This window comes from Lynx rufus, unplaced genomic scaffold (genome assembly GCF_022079265.1).
Source record: "Lynx rufus isolate CCGP_SWC_20201006 ecotype Redwood Valley unplaced genomic scaffold, mLynRuf1.p SCAF_10, whole genome shotgun sequence".
Lineage (NCBI taxonomy): Eukaryota > Metazoa > Chordata > Mammalia > Carnivora > Felidae > Lynx > Lynx rufus.
Window position 1 is genome coordinate 56362746 of NW_025814824.1, and position 24434 is coordinate 56387179.

Genomic DNA, 24434 nt, shown 5'->3' on the forward strand with positions numbered 1-24434 from the left:
CTGGGAAGGGGCGCCTGGGTGGCGCAGTCGGTTAAGCGTCCGACTTCAGCCAGGTCACGATCTCGCGATCCGTGAGTTTGAGCCCCGCGTCAGGCTCTGGGCTGATGGCTCGGAGCCTGGAGCCTGTTTCGGATTCTGTGTCTCCCTCTCTCTCTGTCCCTCCCCCGTTCATGCTCTGTCTCTCTCTGTCCCAAAATAAATAAAAAACGTTGAAAAAAAAATTTAAAAAAAATAAAAGGGCTGGGAAGATATATTTTGATAGAAGGAAGGAAACCTTGGTCTCAAAGTCAACAGTACAACTAAGATGCTTGTCAATATGGAGGCTGTCTAGAAGAACCAGACTAATAGGCCCTGTGAAAGCAGGGATCATGTCTGCTTTTGTTATGTCTCTGGAACCTAGAAAATAGTTGGCATGTTGGTGTGCCTGGGTGTCTCAGTTGGTTAAGCATCTGACTTAGGCTCAGGTCATGATCTCACAGTTCGTGGGTTTGAGCCCCACATCGGGCTCTGTGCTGACAGCTTGGAGCCTAGAGCTTGCTTGGATTCTGTGTCTCCTTCTCTCTCTGCCCCTCCCCTGCTCATGCTCTGTCTCTCTCAAACATAAATAAACATTAAAAAAATTAAAACAAAATACTTGGCATGTTGTATTTGTTTAAAAATTAGTTGTTGAAGAATAAATGAACAAGGTTACCTAGACTTTAAGACTAGCCCTGATTTTCATTTTCTGGACATTTTATAAACTGGACAAGTGCCAAACTCAAACATTTTCTAGCTATCTGTGGCCTTTTGTATGGAAACAGGGGAATTGGAGATTTGGTATCTCTGAGGATCTCTCCAGCCCTCACATTCACTAAATACTGTTCAGAGTAGGCCAGGCCAGGTATGTTTGAGGACTATGCGTGACCTGCCTCAAATCTGTGATGAAACAGGTATACCAGGATTGCTTGGCATGGATGTAAGAGCCAGTGATAGACAAATCCAGGGCTATTCAAAATTGGAAAGAAAAGATATTTAAAAATATGTCTTTTATGAGAATTTTTAAAAATTTTATTTCATTTGCCTCCTCTTTAAGCTGCAATGCAATGAAAACTTCAGGTTAACTGAGGATTTGATGAGATCTATATATATCGTTAACAGATGGGCCACGTTAAGCCTTATAGAATGAAGGCAGACTACATTCTGACTCCAGCAGCCCTTTTCAGGACTTTTGGTCTTACCCAGTCTTCTCTCCTCTTAGGAAGGCACATATAAGTTTATTGGCGTTGTGAACCAACTGGCAGTTCACTTCAGCCAGGTTGGGAACCTGATCCCTAAAGACTCGGATGAAGGACGACGGCAGCACTACCGTGATGAGTTAGCAGCAGGTAGGCCTCAGGTCAGCCTGATGCTACAGCCCAGAGCCTCGTCCCCTTTCTGTGGTCACCCTAGGGAGCAGATCACTAAGCCATAACTTTGCAGAGCCTCTACTTACATAAAGTCCAACAGCTGGCTGTCCTGGATAGGTCTGGGAGTTAACCCATGAGAACCCTGGTGTAGGTGAGGTCTCAAAAGCAGGAACCAAGAAAGCCTTGCCCTACCAGGGGATGGGGGAGGAGGCCTGGACTTTGGGTTCATCTGCAATATCCTACCAAGGTTCTCAGGAGTCCACCAAGGTGGTGATTTCAGAAACTGAAATCCTTGAAGAAGAAGAAGAGCCTAAGGAATCTGAAGCTGAAGCTGAAACTGAAGCTGGGAGTCAAATAGATATGCCTGCAGCTGAGGTACAGTATAATATTGTTCCCATCTCTCCCCTTCCAGCTCTAGCTGTGGATGGAAGTTTCAGGGGTAACTTGTTATGGGGTGGGGCTGAAGGTGAGATGTTAGAGGCTGCAGGTTGCCAATGCCTCTGGCATCATCACCTTCTCCCTCTTCTATCCTATCCTAAGACATGACTTCTCCCCACTCCTGACTCCCCACCATCTTCTTGTCACAGCTGAGCCCTGGTCCTATGGGTCTTTTTTTCCAGGCAGCTGAAAAAGTGACTGAAGAAGAATTGATGACTCCTAAGCAGCCCAAGGAGCGAAAGCTCACCAACCAGTTCAACTTCAGTGAGAGGGCCTCACAGACCTTAAACAACCCTCTCCGGGTAGAGCAGCCCCACCCCAGCCCCTTTACCTCACAGCTCTGTACTGTGCATGGCAGGAAAGGAACAGGCCTGACTCCAGCCTCAGCAGCTCTTGGCCTGGAAGGGTGACAGGCATGCACCACAGTTAAATTCTCTGAGGAGAGCTTGAAGCATGTGTTCAGTCCTTATAAGCCATCCTCATGGGAGTTCAGAGTGGGTCACAAGGAATCTGGAGCCCTTCAACTGAGACTGAAGCATGTAAGGGCCTTGAAGAGGAGGTCAAGATCTGGGGGAGAGAGGAGAGGCCAGATGTGCCAGGGAGGCAGGACTAAGAGCCAGTTTGACTGAAGTTGATGGTCTCTGTGATAGACTAACTAGAAAAGGCTGGAAAAGCTCCCTGGCTCATAAGTATGGAGGACCCTGAGTACAGGCTGAAAGAATCTCTCAGGATTTCAGGGGAGAGACTCACATATGTAAGACAGTGTTTTACAGAAATGAATCTGTGAATGGAGGACAGAAGTCTACATGGTGGGTTTATGGCAGATTCTAATCACACTGTGTACTCCCTATTCAGTAATCTGGGTGATACACAATGAGGAGGGAGTGCATTCCCATGGTGGAGCCACAGGCCCCAGTATTAGGGAGAAGTCTTCTCAGGGTGAGGGATATTAGTCCAGTAGCTTGCCAGGGGATGACCTCTGTGTCTTGCATCTAAAGGCTGGCCAAAGCCCTGCCTAACCCCCACTTAGTTGAACTGGCATAATCAGGCTTCATTGCCCCCTATTTCTAGCTTAGTCTTCTGAAGGAAGCTTAGAAGGAAAATGTAGGCTTTCACTGCATCATTTCATCCTTTGTTCAGCCCCTCTTTACTTCCCAGTTCTGTGTCCCATCCCTCCCCCTGCTCCAACTGAAATGCTTCACCCATGGATGGATATACTGTTGGGTTAAGTGAGAAGGAGTTGAGGGCTCTCCGTTGGTTTCTTGTTGTCATTGTTCACTAGGACCGAGAATGCCAGATGGAACCTCCTCCCAGGACAAACTTTTCGGCTACAGCTAATCAGGTGAGACCCTGGGTCAGTCTAAAAGTCATCACCACACCCCCACCTCTCCACCTCATGCATCCTTGTCAAAGATTCCTCTAGCAGCCTGCCCTCCTCACCCATCCATCTCCATGCTCCTTGTCCAGACTCTGAACATCAGCCATATTAGACAGTAGGTCCCCACCTAGTGAGCTGTGGATCAGCCACATGCCTCTCAGGGGCAAGACTATCAAAGAGGGAAATAGGCATGGCTTCCAACTCTCTATAGTCACCCCATGCTGACTCTGAAGTGTTAGCACTCTAATCTGTCCTTCCAGCAGTCTTAATTGTTCCTGCAGACCCTCTTTCCCCCTCAAATTCTACTGGATAGCCATGCTGATTTGAGCAGGATATGGTGCCAGGAGACCTGAGCTCAGGCTCCAACTTTGCTGCTCATACTGTAAGACCCTGGGCAAACCGTGTCACCCTTGATGCTTCAATTTCTATTTCTCTGTCAAGCGAGGACAACAAGCAGCCTTGAAGGGCTGTTGGAAGGCTCTGAATGAGATAACAAACATTGAATTATGTTGTGGTGTGGAGTACTGGCCCATGGTGAATTGTTAATATAAGGTGTGTCTATCTGGCCTCCAGGTGGCAGTGACTGCCCAACTCTGGAGAGCACACAGTGATCTGGGTTTTTCCCCCCATATCCTTGCTGCTTCCTTTGTTATGATCCTTGAGCTTCTCTTGCTGTCAGATGCAGTTAGCAGGAGTTCCCTTACTTTTTGTTTATCTTTTTATGCTCAGAAGGTGTGGTCAGTGCTGTAGTTAGCCAAACATGAACTAGAAAGTTTATCACATCTCCATGGGGGAAACATTTTTTAAATTTCCTGGTTCAGAGTCTTATAAATCACCAAGAAAAATGTGATCCACCTTGATATTTGCCCATTTGTTTTGCCTAGTAGGATTTGTAGTTTGCAGCAATACTGATCTCCAGCTGATAACTGAGCCCCTGAGCTGCAGGGTGGAAAGCCCATCCCAGAACTGCCCTGAGAATTCCTTCATTCCTGTCCTAGAGCTGACAGCACAGAAGACAGACATTGAATACATACAGTGGGCCAAGTAGAGGATGCTATAGAGGCATGTGACAGGGCCTGACATAATCTATTTCTCAAGCTCCAAAAGCTGAATAGAAGCTGGCTGGGTGAAGATTTTGCCCTGCAATGAACCTTCTCATCTTGCCCTTGCCTAGTGGGAGATCTACGACGCCTATGTAGAGGAGCTTGAGAAGCAGGAAAAGACCAAAGAGAAAGAGAAGGCAAAGACACCAGTGGCTAAAAAAATGGGGAAGATGGCCATGAGGAAGATGACATCTATGGAGTCCCAGGTTTGGTGGGGTTTCCCATGGATCTGTCACAGAGAATGACTGAGTGGGATCTTGGTCTCTTGGTAGAGAGAAGCCTGGCTATCTGGAAGGACTTTAAAGACCTTAGGTGGGGAGCTAATGTTGAAATATGAATAGTTCTTTCCTTGTAGGAAGGTTTGAAGAGAGCCACAGCTGCCTCTGGCATTCCACACCTCTTCCCAATCTTATATAGGTCTGGAGGCCAGCAAGGATTCAGGGTTTGGGGGCTAGGTGGCAACAGAAGACACGAATGTTATTGAAAGCCCAATGCACACCCTGAAAGAGCTCAGGAGTCTTCTCAGGATGGGGTGGGATGTGATAATAAGGCACCACCTCCCTGAGCAAGGGGTCATGAGGCTTTGGAGAGTGATTTGCTCTTTGACCTTCAGTCCTTGGGTTATTTGTGCTCAATCTTTTAGGTGAGTCTTATGGGCCAGGTGCTAAGTCAGGGCTGATCACAGACACCAGCAGGTTCAGGCTGATGGGTGTGGCCACTCTGGGCTGGATTTACCATGAAGAAACATAATAGGAGTCATTATAGGGTCTATTTTGTGGGGCTCATTGTGAGTATAGCCAGCGTAGGTTTGGGGATCATTATGGAAGTTATAGTGATAGGTCCCCACAAAGAAGATCACCACAGAGAGATGCTGAAGGGCCACATTTGTCCTTTCAACACAAAGAAAGCTGAATCAGGAGCCAGAGTCCCAGTATGGATGTGTTTGACCTGTAATAGGATGGGAAAGATGAGGTCTGGATTCAGCACCCTGGAGAGCTCCCAGATAGCTCTCCGGGAAGCGATTTTGCTATGGAAGCCAGATGAGTTTAAGTAAGTTTTGCTTCCTTTGTCTGAGGTATGCCCACTTCCACTCAATTACATGTCCCTGATAAAATCACATTTTCTGGGAGTTTTAAGAGTTCCCTGCTTTGGCTTAATATAAACTGCCCCAATTCCATTTCATTCAATTACAGACCAAGCACTTGTGATCATGATCATGCTGAGTACTGGAACTCTGAAGTGAAAGATGAAGTCCCTGTCCCATGGGTTGCCCTGTCCAGACCCTTGACTTCCCCTGTACTATTCCCTAGAGGTTAGGAGCTTCAGAGAGGGTGTTAGCCTGGGTCAAGTTTCACTTGAAGATCCATCAAGGGTTTGGCTATAGGCTGTGTGCTAGGACTATTATTGCAGAAACTTTAACTGCAGCCACCAGGACCCAGAGAAGAAAAGAAATATCCCTGTGGCTGAAAGTGAAAATTGTCCTTGGGTCTAAGCCCTTGGGATCTAACATGTATATCAGACTTGGTGTCTAATATGTCCAGGGAAGTAGGACTGCACTTTCTTCCAGCTTTGGTTGACATTGAAGGCTGTGATGCAGGCAGAGCTCAGTTCTCTGGACCAAGAAGCTACAGTGAAGGCATAACATTGTGGGATATAAGATACCCCCCAACATCAGTGAATACCTTAGTGTGCAACCTGTAAGCAAGGGAATTGAGTTTTAACTGGGAATCTCAAGTACTGGCCCTGGCTATCTGTAGAACAGAGTGATCTTTTGCTCAGGCCCAGTGCATGCACAGAGTGACACCCCTTTCTCAGAGACCTGCATCTGACGAGGTTGGTATAAAACTCAAGTGAGTGGGAGGGGGAAAGCAGAATAACTCTATGATACCCTGTAGGAAAGTCTGCAATGATAGATCTCAGATTTCTGTCTCATTAATCATTTGGATGAATATACAGAAATGAATGCAGGCTTGTATGATCTGAAAGATTAGGATGGGAATGGCAGAAAGGTCTGAGAGGCCACAAATTTAGTCAGAACCAATAAAAAGCTGTGTCTTCTCAAGTAGTATAGTATCCAGAACAAGGGAGGCAGTGGTCCACCACACATCTGGAACCTGGAGACTGCCAGGACCATGCAAAGGTGGTCAGACTGGTGAGGGCCTGGCTTTCTGTGTGGGCCCGAGGGCATGGGACCTGGAATCCACAGAGTTGAGTTTATATCCTGGCTTTGCTACTTATTAGCTAGGTTTTTCTAACCTGTTTCCTCATCTGTAAAGACATCCTAATGATCTTACTTTGTAAGATTGTTGTGAGAACCCAAGATTATGTATAGTTGCTAGTATAGTACAATGACCCCAGATGCAGGTGGCATTATCCATCCCCCCTGTATCATGTGTACTCTAAGACTCAGAGAATTTAAGTAACTTACCTAAAGTTGCCAACTGGCTCCTTCCTAATGCATGGGATAGGAAGGGAATGAAGGTCTGTGTGGCTCCAGAATCCATTCTCTTAACCACTGCCTGATGCTGGCACTGCTAGTAAATCTCATTTTCAACAGCCATGGGCCTGGTGCTCTGAAGCTCCTCAAGGGTTGCCCACTCAGCTGGTTTCTTCCTGCAGTGGGCAAGGCCTTAGATTAGGAGTCATTTCTGCCTTTTACTCCCTGTATACAAGCATATCTGTTGGACCAGAAGCTCTCTGAGGCTTTAATGAGAGTCTTTGTCATTGCCTGAGATGATAAAACCTCTCTGTCTCCACTAAAGAAGCCTCCTACCTCCCATTTTCTGCTCTCCCCTTCAATACTCTTCAATGTCTTGTGTTGTGCTCTGAGATATGCCTTCTCCAGAACAAGTTCAGAATGAAAGAGTACAAGACAGGCTGTACCCAGGGGCCAAGTATGGCAGTGCAAACTCCTTGTGCCATTTAAGAGCTGGGCATTCCCCAAAGGGGGTGGTGAGGTGATCTGGCTTTGGAGGCATGAAGAGATATCTTTACAGAGCTATCCGGGGTGGGTGGTGTCAGAGAGAAAATTGCAAGTCTGGGCTGTGGCTCAAGACATAACCTTTCCAGGTGCTAGCTAAGAGGGCCTGTGGCCTCTGTATCTCCACAGAGTGATGACATCACCAAAGTGACTCAGGCTGCTAAAATCGTGGAGCGGATGGTCAACCAGAACACTTATGATGATGTTTCTCAAGGTAAGATTTGAAGTGCTGGCAACTACTATTACTGCCTGTATTAAAAATTCCTCATACAAGGCAAGTATTTGAGTGTCCCATGCTAGGTACTATAGGGGTGCAAGAGGAGAAAAACTAATCCCTTCCTCCTCTGGATGTCACTAGGGAGACAAGACACACACAGGTCAACTACAAACAATGGAATAAGAAAAATGGGTATAGTGATGAGATCTGACAATAGTGCAGCAAAACTTACATATTAGTGATCCAATGTCATCTTTGCAACAGTCTGGGAGGTAGGCAGAGCAGAGAGTATTACCCCTACTTTACACAAGAGGCAGGTAAGGGCAAGTCTACCTGGCTGCTGAATGGCAGAGAGGACCCAAATCTAGGTCTTGAGTTTCCTAATTCTGTGCTCTTTCTCTACTGTGTCCAGCTTGGAGATAATATAAATGCTAGAATGCAGACTGAAACTGCTCTGGGGATCCTCAAGAATGGAAGAAGAGAAACGAGGGATGAGTGGCAACAGTCAAGGAAGGCTGTAGGGAGGGCTAAGCTAGGTGCCAAGGGATAAGCAGAGTGTGAGTAGACTAGCAGAAGGGCAGATGTTCTGGGCAAGGGACAGCAAAAGCAGTGACTCGGTGGTAAAAATGAATGGGACTGGTCTCTGGGGATAGAGTGCAGCAGGCTCAATGATTCAAACAGGGGTTTCTTGGAAAGTAGTGAAAGCTCAGGCTACAGAGGTGATTGGAGGCAGTTAATGAAGGGCCTGGAATATCTCAGGGAATCTGAGATTTTTCTGCAGACAGTTCAAAGATTCTGTCCAGGCAGGAACACAGCCCAGTGAGAGTATGTCTGGAGAAGGATGCAATTGGACAGAATACAGGGACAGAGACAAAAATGAGGTTCAGGTGTGGGGTGGAGTGGGCCTCACCACACCTTTTCCAGGAAATGGAGAAAAGGAAACAGCTATAAGAGTGAAAAACCAGCACCAGCATTCACTGGGAATGGCCTATGTACTGGGCATTGTGCTGTGCAATTTACTTGTATTATTTTATATCATCCTGACAGACACACTGTCAGGTGAATTCCATTATTATCTCCATTTTATAGGTGATAGATTTGGGCTATGGTTACTTGTTCAAAATAGTAGCTAGTATGACAAATGAGTGGTACAATCAGGACTTGAACACAGCCCCTTAGATCCATAGCTGAAGCACTTCATCACAAAGCTACAGAGCCACTGGGCTGGAAGAGACTTTTCAAAAAAAAAAAAAAATTCAATAAGTCTATGCTGGTGATTAATTAGTGATGAAGTGAAGAAAGAGATTGATTCAGAAATGCTTAAATCCTGGGGGCCTGGGAAATTCTGGTGTCTTTGACAGAGCCAGGGAAACAGAATCCTTCCCAGGGCATGAACAGCACATTCCCAAGTGGCTTGTATTTCCCTAAGAGGTTGTGCATTTATTTGGAGCAGCTGCCTCCCCAAAGTTGGCAGCTCCTTGTTGCTGGCTGGTCTCCTTTGCTGACAGCCTAGGGCTCTTCTTGGTGACTTGATGCTCATTGCTCACCCATGGGACATAGAAACCAGGGCTGCCAAGACCAGAAGCCTAAACAAGCCCCCTTGTTATCATTCAGGCTGGAAAACGACCTTGAGTGCTTTTCAAAGCTGTCAAAGTACACAGCAGCTGTGAATGAATTTGTCACTCACGCAGCTTGGCTTCCTGAAACCCAGCCTCTGCAACCAGCCCACCAAAGGGCTGCAAACACGATTAATATCCATGGAGAAATTGGCCTTGGTGAACCTTTTTCATTTGTAAGAACACAATCACATAAAAATGCATTGAACTTTGATTTTTTTTAATTGCATACTCTTTTCCCTTTGGGAAAGTGTAATCATGAAGAAGTGAAAACAGAGAAGTATTACCAATTAATCTCCTTCTGAAATGAAGTATTTTCGAAGATAGCCTAAGCTCAGGGATCTCTGATATGATCAAGGCTCATGCCTCTGATCACTCAAGTCTTTTTTTATTCTGAGACATGTTTGAGGTTTGAATGTAGTCCCACAACCTCAAGGCTGGGGGCAGTGCCTGGGCATGTCCTTGACCGTGTTGGATGAGAGGATTAGTTTTCTAATGGGTTTCCCTTGATTGGAAAAAAGACAGAAACTTTTCACTTCTGTTGATTTATTTCATCGCACTCTTTGAACAGTCATTGGGTGTCTGCTCTATGGCTGGCCCTGTGCTAGGCACTGCAAGTCAAGAGATGAATATAACATGCTTCCTGCTCCCCAGGAGCTGTCTGGTAGGAGAGACAACCAAAAGGATAAATAGAAGCAACACAGCATGACAGACATTTCAGTAGAGACAGGGCTGGAATGGAGGAAGAAATGAATTCTGCTCAACAAGAAAGTGAAGGCCTCATAGAGGAGAAAGAGTTTAATCTGGATCTTCAATGAATAGGAGTTTGCCAGGAAGATGAAGGAGCAGAACATTTCAGACACTGATACAGATGTTATGTGAACACCTGGCTGGAAATGACATGGAAGTCATGGTCTGGAGCCTTGGTTTGACCACGGAGCCATGTGCAAGGGGAGCCATTGGAGGATTTTCAGTGGGTTGAAGGAGGTAGTGTGGTGAGGTGATTTATTTATTTGCATTCAGGTAGCTCTGTGGAGCATGGACTGGAGGAGGAGTTACTGGAGGTGGGCAGACCAGTTAGGAGGATGGTGTAATAATCCAGGCAATGGCTCTTGGGGCCTGGGCAGTGGCTATGGGTTTGGAGAGAAGTGAATGGATTAAAAGTAGTCAGAAGGAAAATATGAGAGATGATGGAGAGACCAGTCAAGGATTACTCACGTTTCTGGCTTAGACAAGTGGAAGGACAGATGGAGCTTTTGCCTAAGTTGGAGGAAACGGGAGGCAGAGACAGTTTAGGGCTGGAGATGAACTTAAGTTCAGAGAACCCATCAGGGATCCAAGAAGCTTCACCATAGTGGAGTTTAGCCACAGATACAAGGACGGACAAACCTGGGATTTTATCTATGAGGACGTGGCTACTTTATTGTAATTTGCCTCCAACAACAGGGATGACAGTAACAATAACACGTATAGAGAGCTTACTAGGTGCCAGGTATTTTTCCAAGTACTTTACATATATTAACATTTAATCCTCACAACAGTCCTTTGAGATAGGTACTATTACTGTTCTCACTTTGAAACACAAAGAGTCTGATTGTTTGGGCCAAGGAGATACAGACAGAAAGTGGCGGACCTGGGCTTGCCATAAAATGGCAGTCCTAGGGCTGATTCAGCCTATGTTTGTTTAAGATTTTAAGTACTATGAGGATGCTGCCGACGAATACCGAGACCAGGAGGGTACTCTGCTGCCGCTCTGGAAATTCCAAAATGACAAAGCCAAGCGCCTGGCCGTCACCGCCCTCTGCTGGTGAGTGTAGACATTGCAGCAAACCCGGAGCCCCTGAGCGCCTGCTGGGTGCCAAGCCCCGAGCATGGCACTTCTACTGCACTTAACTACTTTGAGGATGACACGTAGCATTATAGAAAAAAAAAAACGAGACTGGGATTCTTAAGGGATTGTGGGATTATCCCAGGTCTCAACACTCAACAGTAGATATCTGCAGCATAGTTAGGCACCAGTATTCATGGGAACGCTCATGTCCACAGGAAAGCCATGTTCATTTCCTGGGCCAATGGGTTCCTATTTCTTTTGCAGGAACCCAAAGTACAATGATCTGTTTGCAGTGGGACATGGCTCCTGTAAGTAATCTGGCTATTTGTTCCTTTGCTCACTCAATCAGCAAACATTTAAGTACCTATTCAATGCAGAGCTCTTTGCCAGATGTGAAAGAAGTAAGATGACTAAGATATAGTCACTTCCCTCAAGGGGCTCACAGTCTAATGGGGAAGACTGACAGTCATACCAGCAATTGGTGCTGGGTGAAGGAATATACCAAAGTGAGCCTTGAATGTGTTATTGTGGTGAAGAAAGAGGGGAGGCACTTCTGACAGAGGGACCAGCATATGCAAAGGTCCAGAAGCACAAGAGATATGGGAGGAAATGAAGCTGTTGAAGAAGCCAGGGTTGGCCCCCAAAGGGTTTGGGAAGTCATTCTAAGAAGCTTGGACATTCTCCTGAGGGGAAATCACTGAAGGAATTTGAGAAGCACAGGGACAGAACCAGCGCAGGGGGAATTGCAGGCATGAGACTGGGTGGGGGCTGGGAAACCAGTTAGGAGGCTGGTAAGGAACCCCAAGAAGAGATGGCAGTATCTGGACCACGACTTTGGACCGGGGATGGAGAAGTAGGTTTGGTAAGCTTGAGAAGGTAGGCTGGACCAGACCTGGGGAGAGATTGGATGGTGAGGCTGAGGGAGGGAAGTTTCCTGATCCAGCCCCGGGAACAGGCAGGGGTGGGGGCAAGGGCTTGATATTCATCACTTGGCCCCTGGGCCCTGGAAGACCACTATTGTCCAGGGTGTTCTCACTCCTGCCAGTGCCCCCCTCACCCCTGCAGCAGGAGGCAGCACTGTGGTAACTGTGGTAGTTTGCTTAGCCTTCATGTTCCATGGTCCCTGCAGAAGCCACTACCTCCAAGCTGGCCTGGACATTCCCTTTTCCTAACGGGAGAGGGCCCCACACTTCATGTTAGCGCAGCTCCCAAGCTAACAGCATGTTCCCTGGCTGGGAGGATCAGCTTCTGTGAACAGAAAAAACCTTCCATTCTCCAAGCTTCTCCTGGCTGGCAGACATGCAAGCTCCTGTGCTCTACCCCTCAGACTGCCTGTCCACCCAGCCCATTCTTTGACCAGGGTGCGGGAGGTGGGAGGGAGGGCAAGGAGGAGTTGGTGTTTATCATTCCTCTCAGGGAGGAGACCTTGGAGCTGCTCCCAGTCTCGTGGTCTGGGCTGCCTTTGAGGATGCCCTAAATGCCCGCTTTGTGTCCCCACTCCTGAGGGTGGGCTGCTGCCAAGCTGGAAGCACCCTCCCCCTCTGGCAGGGAACTAGCACATTCCTCCTGCTCTGCTGCAGCTACTGGGCTTGGAACAGGACCTGGGGGCTGGGCAGGCCCTCCAAGGAGTGGGTGTGGACCCCCTGTGAGGCTCCTCTCAGCCCAGGCTCTCTGCCCAGGACGGAGGCAGGGGTGAGGGAGGCTCCCTAGCAGGTGGGAGGAGAAACTGCATCAGTTCTACCCCCATCCTCCTCTCACCCAGGGCCAGAAGCAGGGTGGCAGGCTGGTTGGGGTCGTGCAGAAGCTACCCACAGGGGCAGCTTTAGCCAGGAACAGTGAAGAAGAGTAACCCACCCTTCAGGAATAGATGACTCCAAGCCTGACAGACCCAATGGTCTCCTTTAGGCAGGCATGCACCCAGGAAAGGTCTCCTTGTCCCTTGCTGGACACATGGCAGACCTTCTGGCTGGAGGGTCACTTCCCAGTGGTGTGACCTGGGGCCAAAAGTGTCTTCTTTTTTTTTTTTTTTTTTTTATTAAAAAAAATTTTTTTTTACATTTATTTATTTTTTGAGACATAGAGAGACAGAGCACAAGTTGGGGAGGGGCAGAGAGAGAAGGAGACAAAGAATCCAAAGCAGGCTCCAGGCTCCCAGCTGTCAGCACAGAGCCCGACATGGGGCTCGAACTCACAAACCGTGAGATCACGACCTGAGCTGAAGTCAGACACTTAACTGACTGAGCCACCCAGGTGCCCCCAGAAGTATCTTCTGAGCCTTGGCTTCCTTATTGGTGACATGAAGAAACTGACACCTGCCAGACTTCCTGGGCTGTTGCTAGACACACTTGAAAGAAAAGCAAATGGGCCCTGTGAACTATAAGAACTACCCACATATAAAGGACAATCATTGTTGATTTGTCTGTCATTCTGTCCCCTCTCTTTCCTGCAGGAGTCTCAGGGGACCTAAGCAGAGAAAGGGGGCTGTGGGGATGGAAGAGAATCAGACAAGCCCCTACCTACTCTAAAGATCAGGCCCCAGCAGCAGCAGTGGTGGTATTTGCTGTTGCTGCTACTGGCACCAGAGTTATTGGCCAGCTTGCATGTGGGCATCTTTCTCCAGAACCTTGCACATCTCAGCACCATTCTGCAGAGGGCTGAGCAGAGCCAGTCTGCGCTGAGACTCAGAAGTGCTCCTGCATTCATTTCTGAGGTCACCTCTGGGAGTCCTGTGCTCTCGAATACCCCGAAAGCCCCCTGGAAGAAAGAGGGCAAAGCTGAGGCAGGGAAAAAACTAGGCACCCTAGTTACCGGATGGGGTCACTGTGAGGAGCAGCTGGGTCGCCAGCATCACACTGACTTTGGAAACTCCCAGATGCCAGCCTCCCAGCATCAGACTTTGCCTCAGGCAGACAAACACTGGAGTGAGAATTTGGGTTTGTTGTTGGATTTGATACTGATGAGCTCAGCCCAGACCTCCTTTTGCCTGGAATTCCCAGATATTTATTCTATAACACTGCCAAGAAGGTCATTGGAAGGGGTAGGCACGTACCTAAGAAGGACTGGGGCCACTCTCCTATTTGGGCATAGAGCAGGTTGGCTGGAGCAAGGCCAGGTCAGGAGCAAATGGGTGGAGAAAAGGGAGTCCAGGAAATTGCCTGCAATAGCAAAGACACATTTGCACCTGCCTCCCCTGTGTGGCTACTGGGTATGAGATGGTGGGGATGTCAATCTGCATATAAGGCAGACACTGGGATGTCCCCTAGGGCCAGGCTCCATGTCTCAGCAGAGTGGAAAAAGATGCTGTCAGCAGGTGAAAGCAGATGGAGGAACATTGGAGGGCAAGGGAAAGTAGTCTAGGAAGGGATGGCCCATGGGGCAAAGCTAGGATGCAATTCTATCAGCCTACTGTACTGAAGGGGTCCTTTCCAGCCCGTTAGCCAGTTGATAGCAGGGAAATGAGGACTCCTCATGATCTGTTGGGCAGAGATGGTGGAACAGATCCTGGACACTCTGTGTGGTTCTGACTGGCTATCGCATGGAGATGAGGAAGAAGCTTCCCAGTGGGCTACATCTAAGAAAGGCAGAAGAGCTAGCTGTCCCCTCAGCCCCGCTTCCCTCTGGGAGCAGCCATTAAAAGGGGCCAAAGTCTGGCCCTGAGTCCCAGCACTAAACCCTTTGCCACTCTGTACCATCACATCCTGGCCTGTCTGTGAGATTGCCTAGGCCAGAGATACACTTGTAGGGACTTAAATCTTTCCTGATCATTTATTTGTCAGCTTCACTAATTAAGCAGTGTTAATTTCATTTACTGAAAATGGAAATTCATCCACCTCATTTCTCCCTGTTCATCCTCCACACACAAAATCCATCACTCCTCAGCTGCAGGCTGCGTAAAATTTACAGGACTAATTATGTTGTCAGGTCTCTTTGTAAATACAGTCCATAAAGGCCACTGTGCTCGCTGGGTTGTAGTGCAAGGGCATTCCCGTTGTTAGTTTAATTACTGGTTAGTTATTTAGGTTCTCAAATGTTTGCCTCATTTTCCCTAAATCAAATTAAATGTCCCGCTTGATGTATTCTGTCTCCAAGGCCTTGCTCTTATTTCCTACACTGTTTAAATATGACTTCTAATCGGATGAGAGTGCTCGGCAAAGCCCAGCTGCCTGGGAGACTGAACCCAGCCTGGCACCATGGCCTCTGGGCCATCCTGGAGGTTTGGAACCCTCTAGCACTGATGCCATTTCTTGGGGAAGCCTTGGGCTGGTCCCCTGCCTTTGGAAACTAAAAATCCTAACCCAAAGGGCATTTCTATTCCTGGAGTCCAAGGTGGCAGGGCTAGGTGTAGGAAACTGAGGGAGGGTTTCGTTATTGTGGTTAGAACAGCTGGGGGTCATTGCATCCATCCTCCTGACTTCTAGAAACACTGCTTCCAAACCATCCCAAGAAAGATTATTATCTATGGGACTTCTCCCTCTGATTCCTAGAAGTAGAGTCTGGATCAAACCTCCCCGAATGCCTATATTTGTTTCCTATTGCTACTGTAACAAATTGCTACAATAATGCCACAAACATAATGGCTTCAAACAACACGAATTTATTATCTTACAGTTCTGAATGTCAGAAGTCTAAAATGAGTTTCACTGAGAAAAAAAAAATCAGTTGTCAGCAGGGCTTCAATCCTTTTGGAGGCTTTAGGGGAACATCCATGTCCTTGCCTTTTCCAGCTTCTAGAAGCTGCCCATATTCCATGGCTTGTGGCCCCCTTCCAGCTAGCAATTGCATTATTCTGACATCTCCTCTGACTCTCCTGCCTCCCTCTTTCCCTTATAAGAACCGCTGTGATTACACTGAGTCCACTCAGATAATCCACTCAGATAATCTCCCTGTCTCAAGGTCTTTAACTTAATCACATCTGCAAAACCCCTTTTGCTGTGCAAAGTAACATAGTTATGGGTTCTAGGGATTAGGACTTGGACATTTTAGGGGGTGTTATTCTGCCTGCCACAGCCCCCCTCCAAATGCCTCTTGCCAGACTTAATAAGGGAGTCATTAAGCAGCTGCTGTCTTGGAGTCAGCCCTGGGCTGGACTCATTTGGAAAGCCACAGTGAAGAGAGGAGAAGCCTGCTGTCGAGGCTGGCTTGGTAAACTGGTCTCTGCAGCTTGGCACCTACTTCTCTCTGGCCACTGACCTGGTGTTATCCTGGTGGACCGACATGCCCTCTGTCTGCCTTGCCTTCCCTGAATCCTGAGCAAGAGCCCAGGCTTCCCCTGACAGCCACAACTCTCCAGAGTGGCCCCCTATGATCTACAGCTATAACTTGCAAAACAGGGGTGGAGCTGTGGGACTGCGGCCCCCACTGGGGCAGTTCAAGAAGAACTACTCCTCCCTGGGCACTACTCTGCTAGGGCCCTAGCACAAGGAGCTGAGGGAGTGAGAGCTTTGGTCTGTGGTGGAATTAAGCACTCCCTCCCCTGAGACCATGGCTTTCTGAGAACTGCCAGATCAGATTCTATTAGGGGGTTGACTCTCCTTCCCAGAATCTTATGAATCCTTGAAGGTCAGAGTCAGGGAGGCCTTAGAGATTATCCAGCAGAGCAGGGGTAGGAGGAGGCAACCCTCACACTGGAAAGAATAAACCTGCTGGGCCAAGCCATGCTCACTCCATTCTTTGATGGAGTCTTGTGGCAGGCTAAGGAAAAGACCTGCTCATGACCACCTGTCATAATGACATATAGGTAGAGAAGAGTGAGGGGGCACACACAGAGGAGAGGCTGAATGATCTGGAAGACTTCCTGGAGAAGGGCAAGAGCATGAAGTGGAGCTAAGGCCAGGCCAGCAGCCCTCTCCCTCTGTCTCAGAGTTACAGACTAGGTGGTTTCTCTATCCTTCTGTTTCTCTCTGCCTCCCCCTCCCTCTCTCTGTCTCTTTCTCCCTCTTTCCCTTCCTCTATTCCTCCTCCCCTTCTACATAGTCACATATACTTACTGAAATCTGTAGCCTGGAGGAATCTGGAATTCCTTCAGGGGCCCCAGATTTCAGAGTCTCTGCCACTATACAATGGAGTGTGGAGGTGGGGGCCCCCATCTGTGTTACTGGAGCTACTTTGAGGAACCGGAGAATTTGTGGGATCAGGACAAAGTACCCCAGGGCCCAGGGCCCTGTAAGCCTTGAGCCTGATGAGATTCTAGTCTTTATTGGGAACCAAGGCACTGTAGGTGACCTTGATGCCAATGTTGTACTCCTGGTTGGTGGCATTGTCCTGGGAATGTTGGAGGGCCGAGCAATGATGTCACTAGGCTGCTGGTCGGTGATAACATACTGGGAATGCTAGAGAGCTGGGCAATGATCACTAAGACTGCTGGTAGCCTGAGTGATTATATTACATGGGGACCACTGGTGGTCTGAGTAGTGATGTCATTTTAGGACTTCTGAAAGACAAGATGATGGTATCATGATGTCACTGTTGGAGATTTGGGCTGTGATGTCACACAGGGTATACTTAGAGAATGAAATAGTGAGGTCTCACAGGGGCCACTGGATTCAGGGATGAGAAGATCATAGAATAAGATGGAGTGCAGTGGAAGCCCCAGTTAAATGAGAGTTTTCTGTGTTCTTCCACTGTGGTTTTGGCATTTAGGAAACACATAGTCTAGCCATGATTAGAAGCTGTGATCTTGGGACTCCTAGCTGGCTCAGTCAGTAGAGCATGATGCAACTCTTGATCTCAGGGTTGTGAGTTCAAGCCCTACATTGAGTGTAGAGCTTACTTAAAGAGAAAAGAAAAGAAAAGAAAAGAAGAGAAAAGAAAAGAAAAGAAAAAAGAAAAGAAACTGTGATCTTTATGTCAGGAGGGCTCATTTGGTTACAAGTAACAGAGGCCACTAGAGGTGGGTTAAGAAACAGGGACTTATTGTCAGGATGCATATGGCTTGGGAACTAAGATAGGTCTAAGGTCTTTGTGTGATTGATTGTTCTCTGTGTCCCTGTCTCTTGAAATTCATGTTTCTCTATACCAGGAGTTTCCCCTTATCATGCTTGACTACCCCATCCCTTACATGTTCTCTAGTCCAGATTCTGGAGAGATTAGACTGGTTTTCCAGTCACCACCACCACATTAAGTCTGGTATCCCTTCCTTTCTCCACTTCCATGTGAATACCATATTAGTACAGTGTAATTTCAGTGATAAACAAGATATTGCATAAGGCAAACACCATGTGATGGGTCTGATGCACTCAGGCACACTATTTCTCCCCTCTGGCCTCAGTTTCCCCATCTATAAAATTCTGGAGCTGTAAGTCCAGCCTATAGTTTCAGTGGTTCTGTGAGCAGGCCAGAGGTGTCCTCACTACAGAATTATTAAGCCAGGCTAGGGTTTCCGACCTTCCTTTTGTCGTTTCACTGGTCATGAAGATATTGTGTACACAAGCAGGGGCAGGGGGTGCTTAAAGTTTGTCTAGAGAAAGTGAGTCACCACTGCTGTACCTCAAGGGGCCAGGTCCTATGCCACAGTAGGAGCAAGTGCGAGGGTCATACCTGCCTTTGCCCCTTGGTGAAATAAGGAGAGCATCTGAGTACTCAGTCCAAGCATCTCAGTCACCCACTTACTCATGCTTTCATTCACTCTTTTGTTCACCCACTCACCTTTGTGCTTACCCACTAATCCTGTCAGTCTTGCCCAGCATCAAGGACAGATTGAACATTAAGGGCATCAATAGTTTTCCTGTGGCCTGGCAGTTACCACTGACTACCCATGGAGGGGTTGGCCTCATTCAGCTGCAGGGTCTAGCTCTCTCATCAAACTAAGGACTGCTAAGGGTAAGCCCACATAAACAGTGCAGTCTCTGTCCCTGCCACAGTCCAGCCCAAGGGGAGGCCCAGTCAGGTGCTCAGGATTTGTGTGATGAAGAAAAGGAGTTACAAGTGACTGTCGCGCTGCCCAGTTCAAGCCCTGCATGATCTGGGTGGGGTACTTCCTTCAGCAGCTACAAATCTCTCCCTTTGAGAGTCATCCCTCAGGGCCATACAGAAGGAGCCCTACAGGGTGAGGGACTGCCAACTCCCTACTGGCTTTGAGATAGTACCAGGCGTAGGGTGACCCACTTGGCTCCAGAGGATCTAGAAGCCCCCAGCTCCTCCTCTTTGTGGGAGGTTCACTTTCTCCAGAACATAACCATGTTCCTTCCTGAACCACTGTGTGCCCTCCCCATGGCTCAAGCTGCACCCTGGAACCTTCCACTGGAGGGACAACTCCCTCCTTGCACACGAAGCCTCCTTTGCAAGTGATCACTGGAGGGGTTCCCAATGGGAATCCCAGAGTTGGTGAGGATTAGCAAGGGAAGGTAGGCTCCCCCATAGAGAGCTGCTGTGGTGGGCATGCCAGCTTGCCTCAGCTTCCAACTCTACCCACCTAAGGTCAGCCTGGCTCCTGGCTACATCCTGCTCCCTAGTCCTGGCTCCCAGTGTGTACCAACTGATGTTTTCAGAGTGCCTGGGTTGGGGGTATCTGGTAACTGTAGCCAAGCTTATGTCCAGAGCCCAGGGAACCCAATCCAGACTGTCCCTGAGCCTAGCCCAGGCCCTTATTCCCTTGAGTAAGGGGCAGCATTAGGAATAGGACAGAAAGAATGACTCATCGAGACTAGTCAAATTGGAGTTGTCCTCCTTATTTTTCCCACCCATGGGCTCCAGACTTCAGGACTGGCCACCTTGTCTGGACGGCCCAGGCCTGCAGTTGCCAGGGACAAAAGAGGTAGCCCGGCAGAGAAGGGAGGACAGCCTTCATCTCAGCCAAAAGTCTCCCTTAGCATAGGGTCCCTGAGATGGGGGGCTGCTCTAGACTTCCTCTTCTGAGCTTGGGAAGGGTCCTGGACTGGTGGCAGGAGAGCTAGACTTGAGGGATGAGACTATAATGTTCAGTGACTACATTATGAGGATGGGTGCCACATGAGCAGAGAATGAAAGTAAGCAGGAAGCTCCCCACTGACACGAGACAGGCAGGGAGGGGGATGAGTGGTCCACTGTTGATGACCAAAAGCTGTGCTCAGGCCAGAAGGATGACACAGAAGGATGACCGGCTGTCCTGGGACCTCTCAATTCTGGGAGCATGCCTATAGCTAGGGTGCAGACTGCAGCTGGGGACTGTGGCACTAGAGGGTATGGGAAGATGCCCATAGGTGGCTAATTTGTAACTCGTAGAGACAATTCCATGTTAGTCCAAACTGAATTCCTTTCCTGGGCTGGGCGTGGGGAACACATGGGCATTATCCAGGCATCTAAGGACAACCACCTGCCCCTGGGCTGGGCTCCTGAACCCTCTCTGAGGTTACTGCTCTGTCCCAAGCCCACACACATTCTTCACCTAGCAGCTCTGAGCTTGCATCCCTCTTTCCTGTACCCCAGGGAGATTAAGGAGAATGATTGTCCGTCCCTCAGATAAGCCTGGTCAACTTATCTGTTGGACCCTCTCATGAAGCCTAAGAAGGGGTAAGTCAGGTCTCCTGGTTCCATTTCCGAGAGAGAGGAGATGAAGCCCAGAGAGGAATCCCACTCTCTCTGACAAGCAGAGCAGGCAGATCTTGTCCATCCAGTGGGGGAGGGGCATGGGGGTCAGCTGAATCCTACCACAGCCTGGCTTCTTCCCTGGGACAGATGACTTCATGAAGCAGAGCCGGGGCATGCTGCTGCTCTACAGCATGAAGAACCCCAGCTTCCCTGAATACATCTTCAGCAGCGAGAGTGGCATCATGTGTCTTGACATGCACGTGGACCACCCTTACCTGGTGGTGGTGGGCCACTACGACGGTAATGTGGCCATTTACAACCTCAAGAAGCCCCACTCCCAGCCCTCCTTCCGCAGCTCACCCAAGTCTGGCAAGCACACGGACCCTGTGTGGCAGGTCAGCCTCGAACCAGGATTGGGAAAAACGGGTATAGGATCCCTGGAGGAGGGACCTTGGGGAGGACAGGCCATAGGCAAGCTTAGAGGCCAAGGAGCTGTGAGAAGGTGCAGAGGAGGGCAAAAGGTGGTTATTAGGAGGTAAGGGGTCTGCAGTGAGCTTGGGTCTGCTCCTCCAGTGCTGCTATCAAGAGGGCCCGCATCTGTCTGCTAAGGGTCTCTTAGGTGCAGTGATCAGTGACTCATAGCCCATGGCTAGAAGACTCTAAGACCTCACAGACATACTCGGCTGAGTATGTCAAGGGCTCCAGTTCTCCAGTTCCCTGTGTATGGGCTTCCTAAACTCCCCATGGGGGCTCTCCTCTGCCATCTGGGCTAGATTTGGGGGCACTCCCAGACAGGAGTAGGTGCTGCCCATTGTTTGCCCTCTGGGTGGGGCTGTAAGGCCTGGTAGGTAAGGTCTGTCCCTGAGGCCTCTCTGTAGCATCACTCTTCTCCAGACAGGCATAGGATGGGACCATTACCCTGACACTAGGGCTAGATTTCACCCTATGTTCCCCATGTTATCGCACTAGGAGTGGATTTCATGTTTCATCTTCAGAAAGTCTCTTAGTTCTGGCTTTGCAGACCCTTCCTTACTGTATTCCAAAAGTCCCCCTCCTTCTGAGGCTGCATACCCTTACCCATGGACAGGCCTGGGGAAATCCAAGGATAAATTTCTGCCTTAAGTCCCCCCAAGATCTCTGGGCTCCTCAGGCAGTGCTGGGACTCTGTCCTCTCATCTTCCTCAGCCCCCTGTCCTAGTAGAGTCTCCAGGCAGGCTCTGCATCCCTGCATTTCTGGCCCTGAGCTACCTTAGTCATGTGGACACCTGCCTTAGGAACTGGCTCTCATCTCCCAGACAGGCCTGAGCAGAGGGAGGACTGTCCAGGCACAAGGGACATGGTGTCCTCTCCACTCTATCTTTTACCCAGAGTCAGGGCTCAGATGTCCCCTTCCATAAGACATCCTCCCCCCTACTCTCCACCAGAGCAGGGGCCAAAACTCACAATCTCAAGAGTTCTCTCCTCTGAAAATCCTACCTTCTAGTTCATTGCCTCCAGGCACATGGAGGTCTCCAGACAAGGGGAGGCTATCTGCAGACATCAAGACCCAAGAGAGGAGAAAAGACCTGCTTAGATCAGACTAAACAAGCATCAGGCCTGCCCCTGCTGTCCTGGCTCACACAGCCCAGAGCAAAGCACAGAGCATCTCTGATTGGCCTGACCACCCTCCTCAAGCCCAGGAGAGGGCAAGGGGCCAAGGTCAACCATCCCACTGCCACACTGCTATGTTCTCTGAATCAGACAGCAGGTTGGGAAACGAAATGGGGCATGCAGAAGACACGTTATTGCTTTCACTGGGTGGGTGCCAGAGAGACTGGAACCCACCCAGACAGGGATGGCCTTCTGCTCTCCCACCATCCTGTCAGGAAAGCAGGGCTACTGCCTTTGCAAAACCAAAGACTCAAGAGTTCTTGGCAGGAATCATGGCTTTTGACATGGGAGGGGCCTTCCTGTCTCGCTCATTTCCTGACTTCTTATTCCCTTTTTTCCCTCCCCCTTGCCTCATTCATCTCAGTAACTCCTCTCTGTTTGCTCCTCTGGGAGCTGAGGGTGCTTAAGGGTTTGGTCCCTGGGGTTCCTACCGGGGCGATAACCACAGCCATAGGCTAGGCAGGACAAGGCAATATGCTAAATGCTAAAGAGGGCTCATGGGAGCACTGAGGAGCGACATCTAGATTATCCAGGACAGGGAGCAGGGGCAGGAGCATCAGGTCTTCCTAGAGGAAGAAACACCTGAGCTAAATTGTAAGGGGTGAGAAAGTATTAGTTAATGACAATTAAATATAATATGAGATCCTAGGACCAAAAAAGAGGATATTAGGAGAAAACTAAGAAAATCGAATGAAGTATAGATTTTAGTTAAAATAGTATTAGTTAGATAAGGAAGGGTACAAAGGGGTTACATGTGCAATACACAGAGGCATCAAACAGCATGGCCTGCTGGGAAGCAACACACCATTTGGAGCACAGTGCGGGAGACAGGGAGGACCTGGGAAAACACAGGCACCCAGTTGTGAGTATGCGTCTCTAGCAAGTGGGAATCTTGGACTTTAAGGCAGTGGTTTCATGAAGTGTTAGTACAGAATTCCAACATATTAACAGTGGGGGGTGGGGCTGCTTTGGTGAATCAAGGTCCTGCTGGCTTGAGCATCCCCTGTTGTCACTCCTGTCCTCTAAGATACTTTCACAAGGTTCCTAAGACCATCAGAGAGTGTGGGGGCAGAGGAGTAACACAGTCATGCTTGTGTCTTGGAGATGTTCTCTCACTGCAGCATGAGAGATCTTGAAACTTGAGCTAGAGCAGGGGCAGTGGAGATAGAAATGAGAAGGTATGCTCGAATGCTGTTGAGGCAATAAAATCAATAGAAGGAAACTAGACAGATATGAGAAAGGGGAACAATTGGTGATGCTACCTGGCACTCTGGTTGGGAGTACCCAGTAGAGCATCCACAGAGGTAGGAATGCCAGAGCAGGAGCAGGTTTAGGCAGAATCCAAGAAGCTAAAGGAACACCTAAAATTAATATAACACCATACATTATTTATAATTAAATACATACATATGTACATATATACATACATAAAATTTTTTTAAAAAGCCAGAGGAGGTGTCCTACAGGCAGTTGGTTGTATAAGCCTGGAGCCTGGAGGAAAGCTTAGGCTGGTTAATGGTATGCCAAAGACATCAGAGTCTAGGTCCTTTTTAAAGGGACTGTGTCTCAGAGGAGACCAGAGAGGTTATTTTGGATCTCAAATGCCAGGCTGAGATAGAAGGACTTTGTTCTGTTAGCAGCAGGGAGCCATCGAAGATTTTGGAGCCAGGGAGAGAACTATCTGTTCAAAGGGGACTGGGTTCCTGCCCCATGGCACAGACTAGTTCCCAAGCGAGCCCATCTAGGTAGCCCAGCACTATTCAAGCCCCACTGTGAAGCCTCAACCAGCAACACTCTTTGGAGTGTGTGTGTGTCCTGTGCTATACTGGGGAAGGGCACCGGGAAGGATAGATGAGCAGAGATGGGGGTCAAGTATATCTGCCCTGATCAGATAAGGCAGAAGAGAAGGAATCAATTAAGCAGGCTTCATCTGCTCCTTACTACCTTATCAATTTCCTGGTCATTCTTTCCTTCTCTTAACCCCACTTACCACCTGACACCTCCCCCCCCACCATTTACACTACCACCTCCACCCCAGGAGCATGTGTTTGACTTGTACACACACACACACACACACACACACACACACACACAGAGGCTTACTTGCAAATATACAAAGCAACCCCCATTGGGCATCAGGCTGCTAAGTGGGGTGTGAAATACAATTTCCATGCATGCTGGCGGCTGCTCATTAAACACTTCCCTTTGCAGCTCCCTAGCGCCTCTTACAGCCTGGCCTTTGACACCCCCTGTCCCCTCCCCCCTTTAAAGAGACTACCTTTACACAGAAGGGGAATTGGTCTCAGCCTAAGGGCCAGCTCTGACTTATACC

The 24434-nt window shown here is 48.6% G+C and overlaps 1 protein-coding gene across 1 annotated transcript in view; it reads left to right on the forward strand.

Annotated features, from left to right (window-relative positions):
- DNAI1 (dynein axonemal intermediate chain 1) overlaps positions 1–24434 on the forward strand; it is a 43658-nt gene that overhangs the window by 9477 nt on the left and 9747 nt on the right. Inside the window, exons 5-13 of the mRNA XM_047098590.1 lie at positions 1238–1364; positions 1633–1760; positions 2006–2125; positions 3106–3165; positions 4376–4510; positions 7414–7498; positions 10807–10924; positions 11213–11256; positions 20600–20847. Coding sequence (XP_046954546.1) covers positions 1238–1364; positions 1633–1760; positions 2006–2125; positions 3106–3165; positions 4376–4510; positions 7414–7498; positions 10807–10924; positions 11213–11256; positions 20600–20847 — 1065 coding nt within the window. The remainder of the gene's footprint in view (positions 1–1237; positions 1365–1632; positions 1761–2005; positions 2126–3105; positions 3166–4375; positions 4511–7413; positions 7499–10806; positions 10925–11212; positions 11257–20599; positions 20848–24434) is intronic.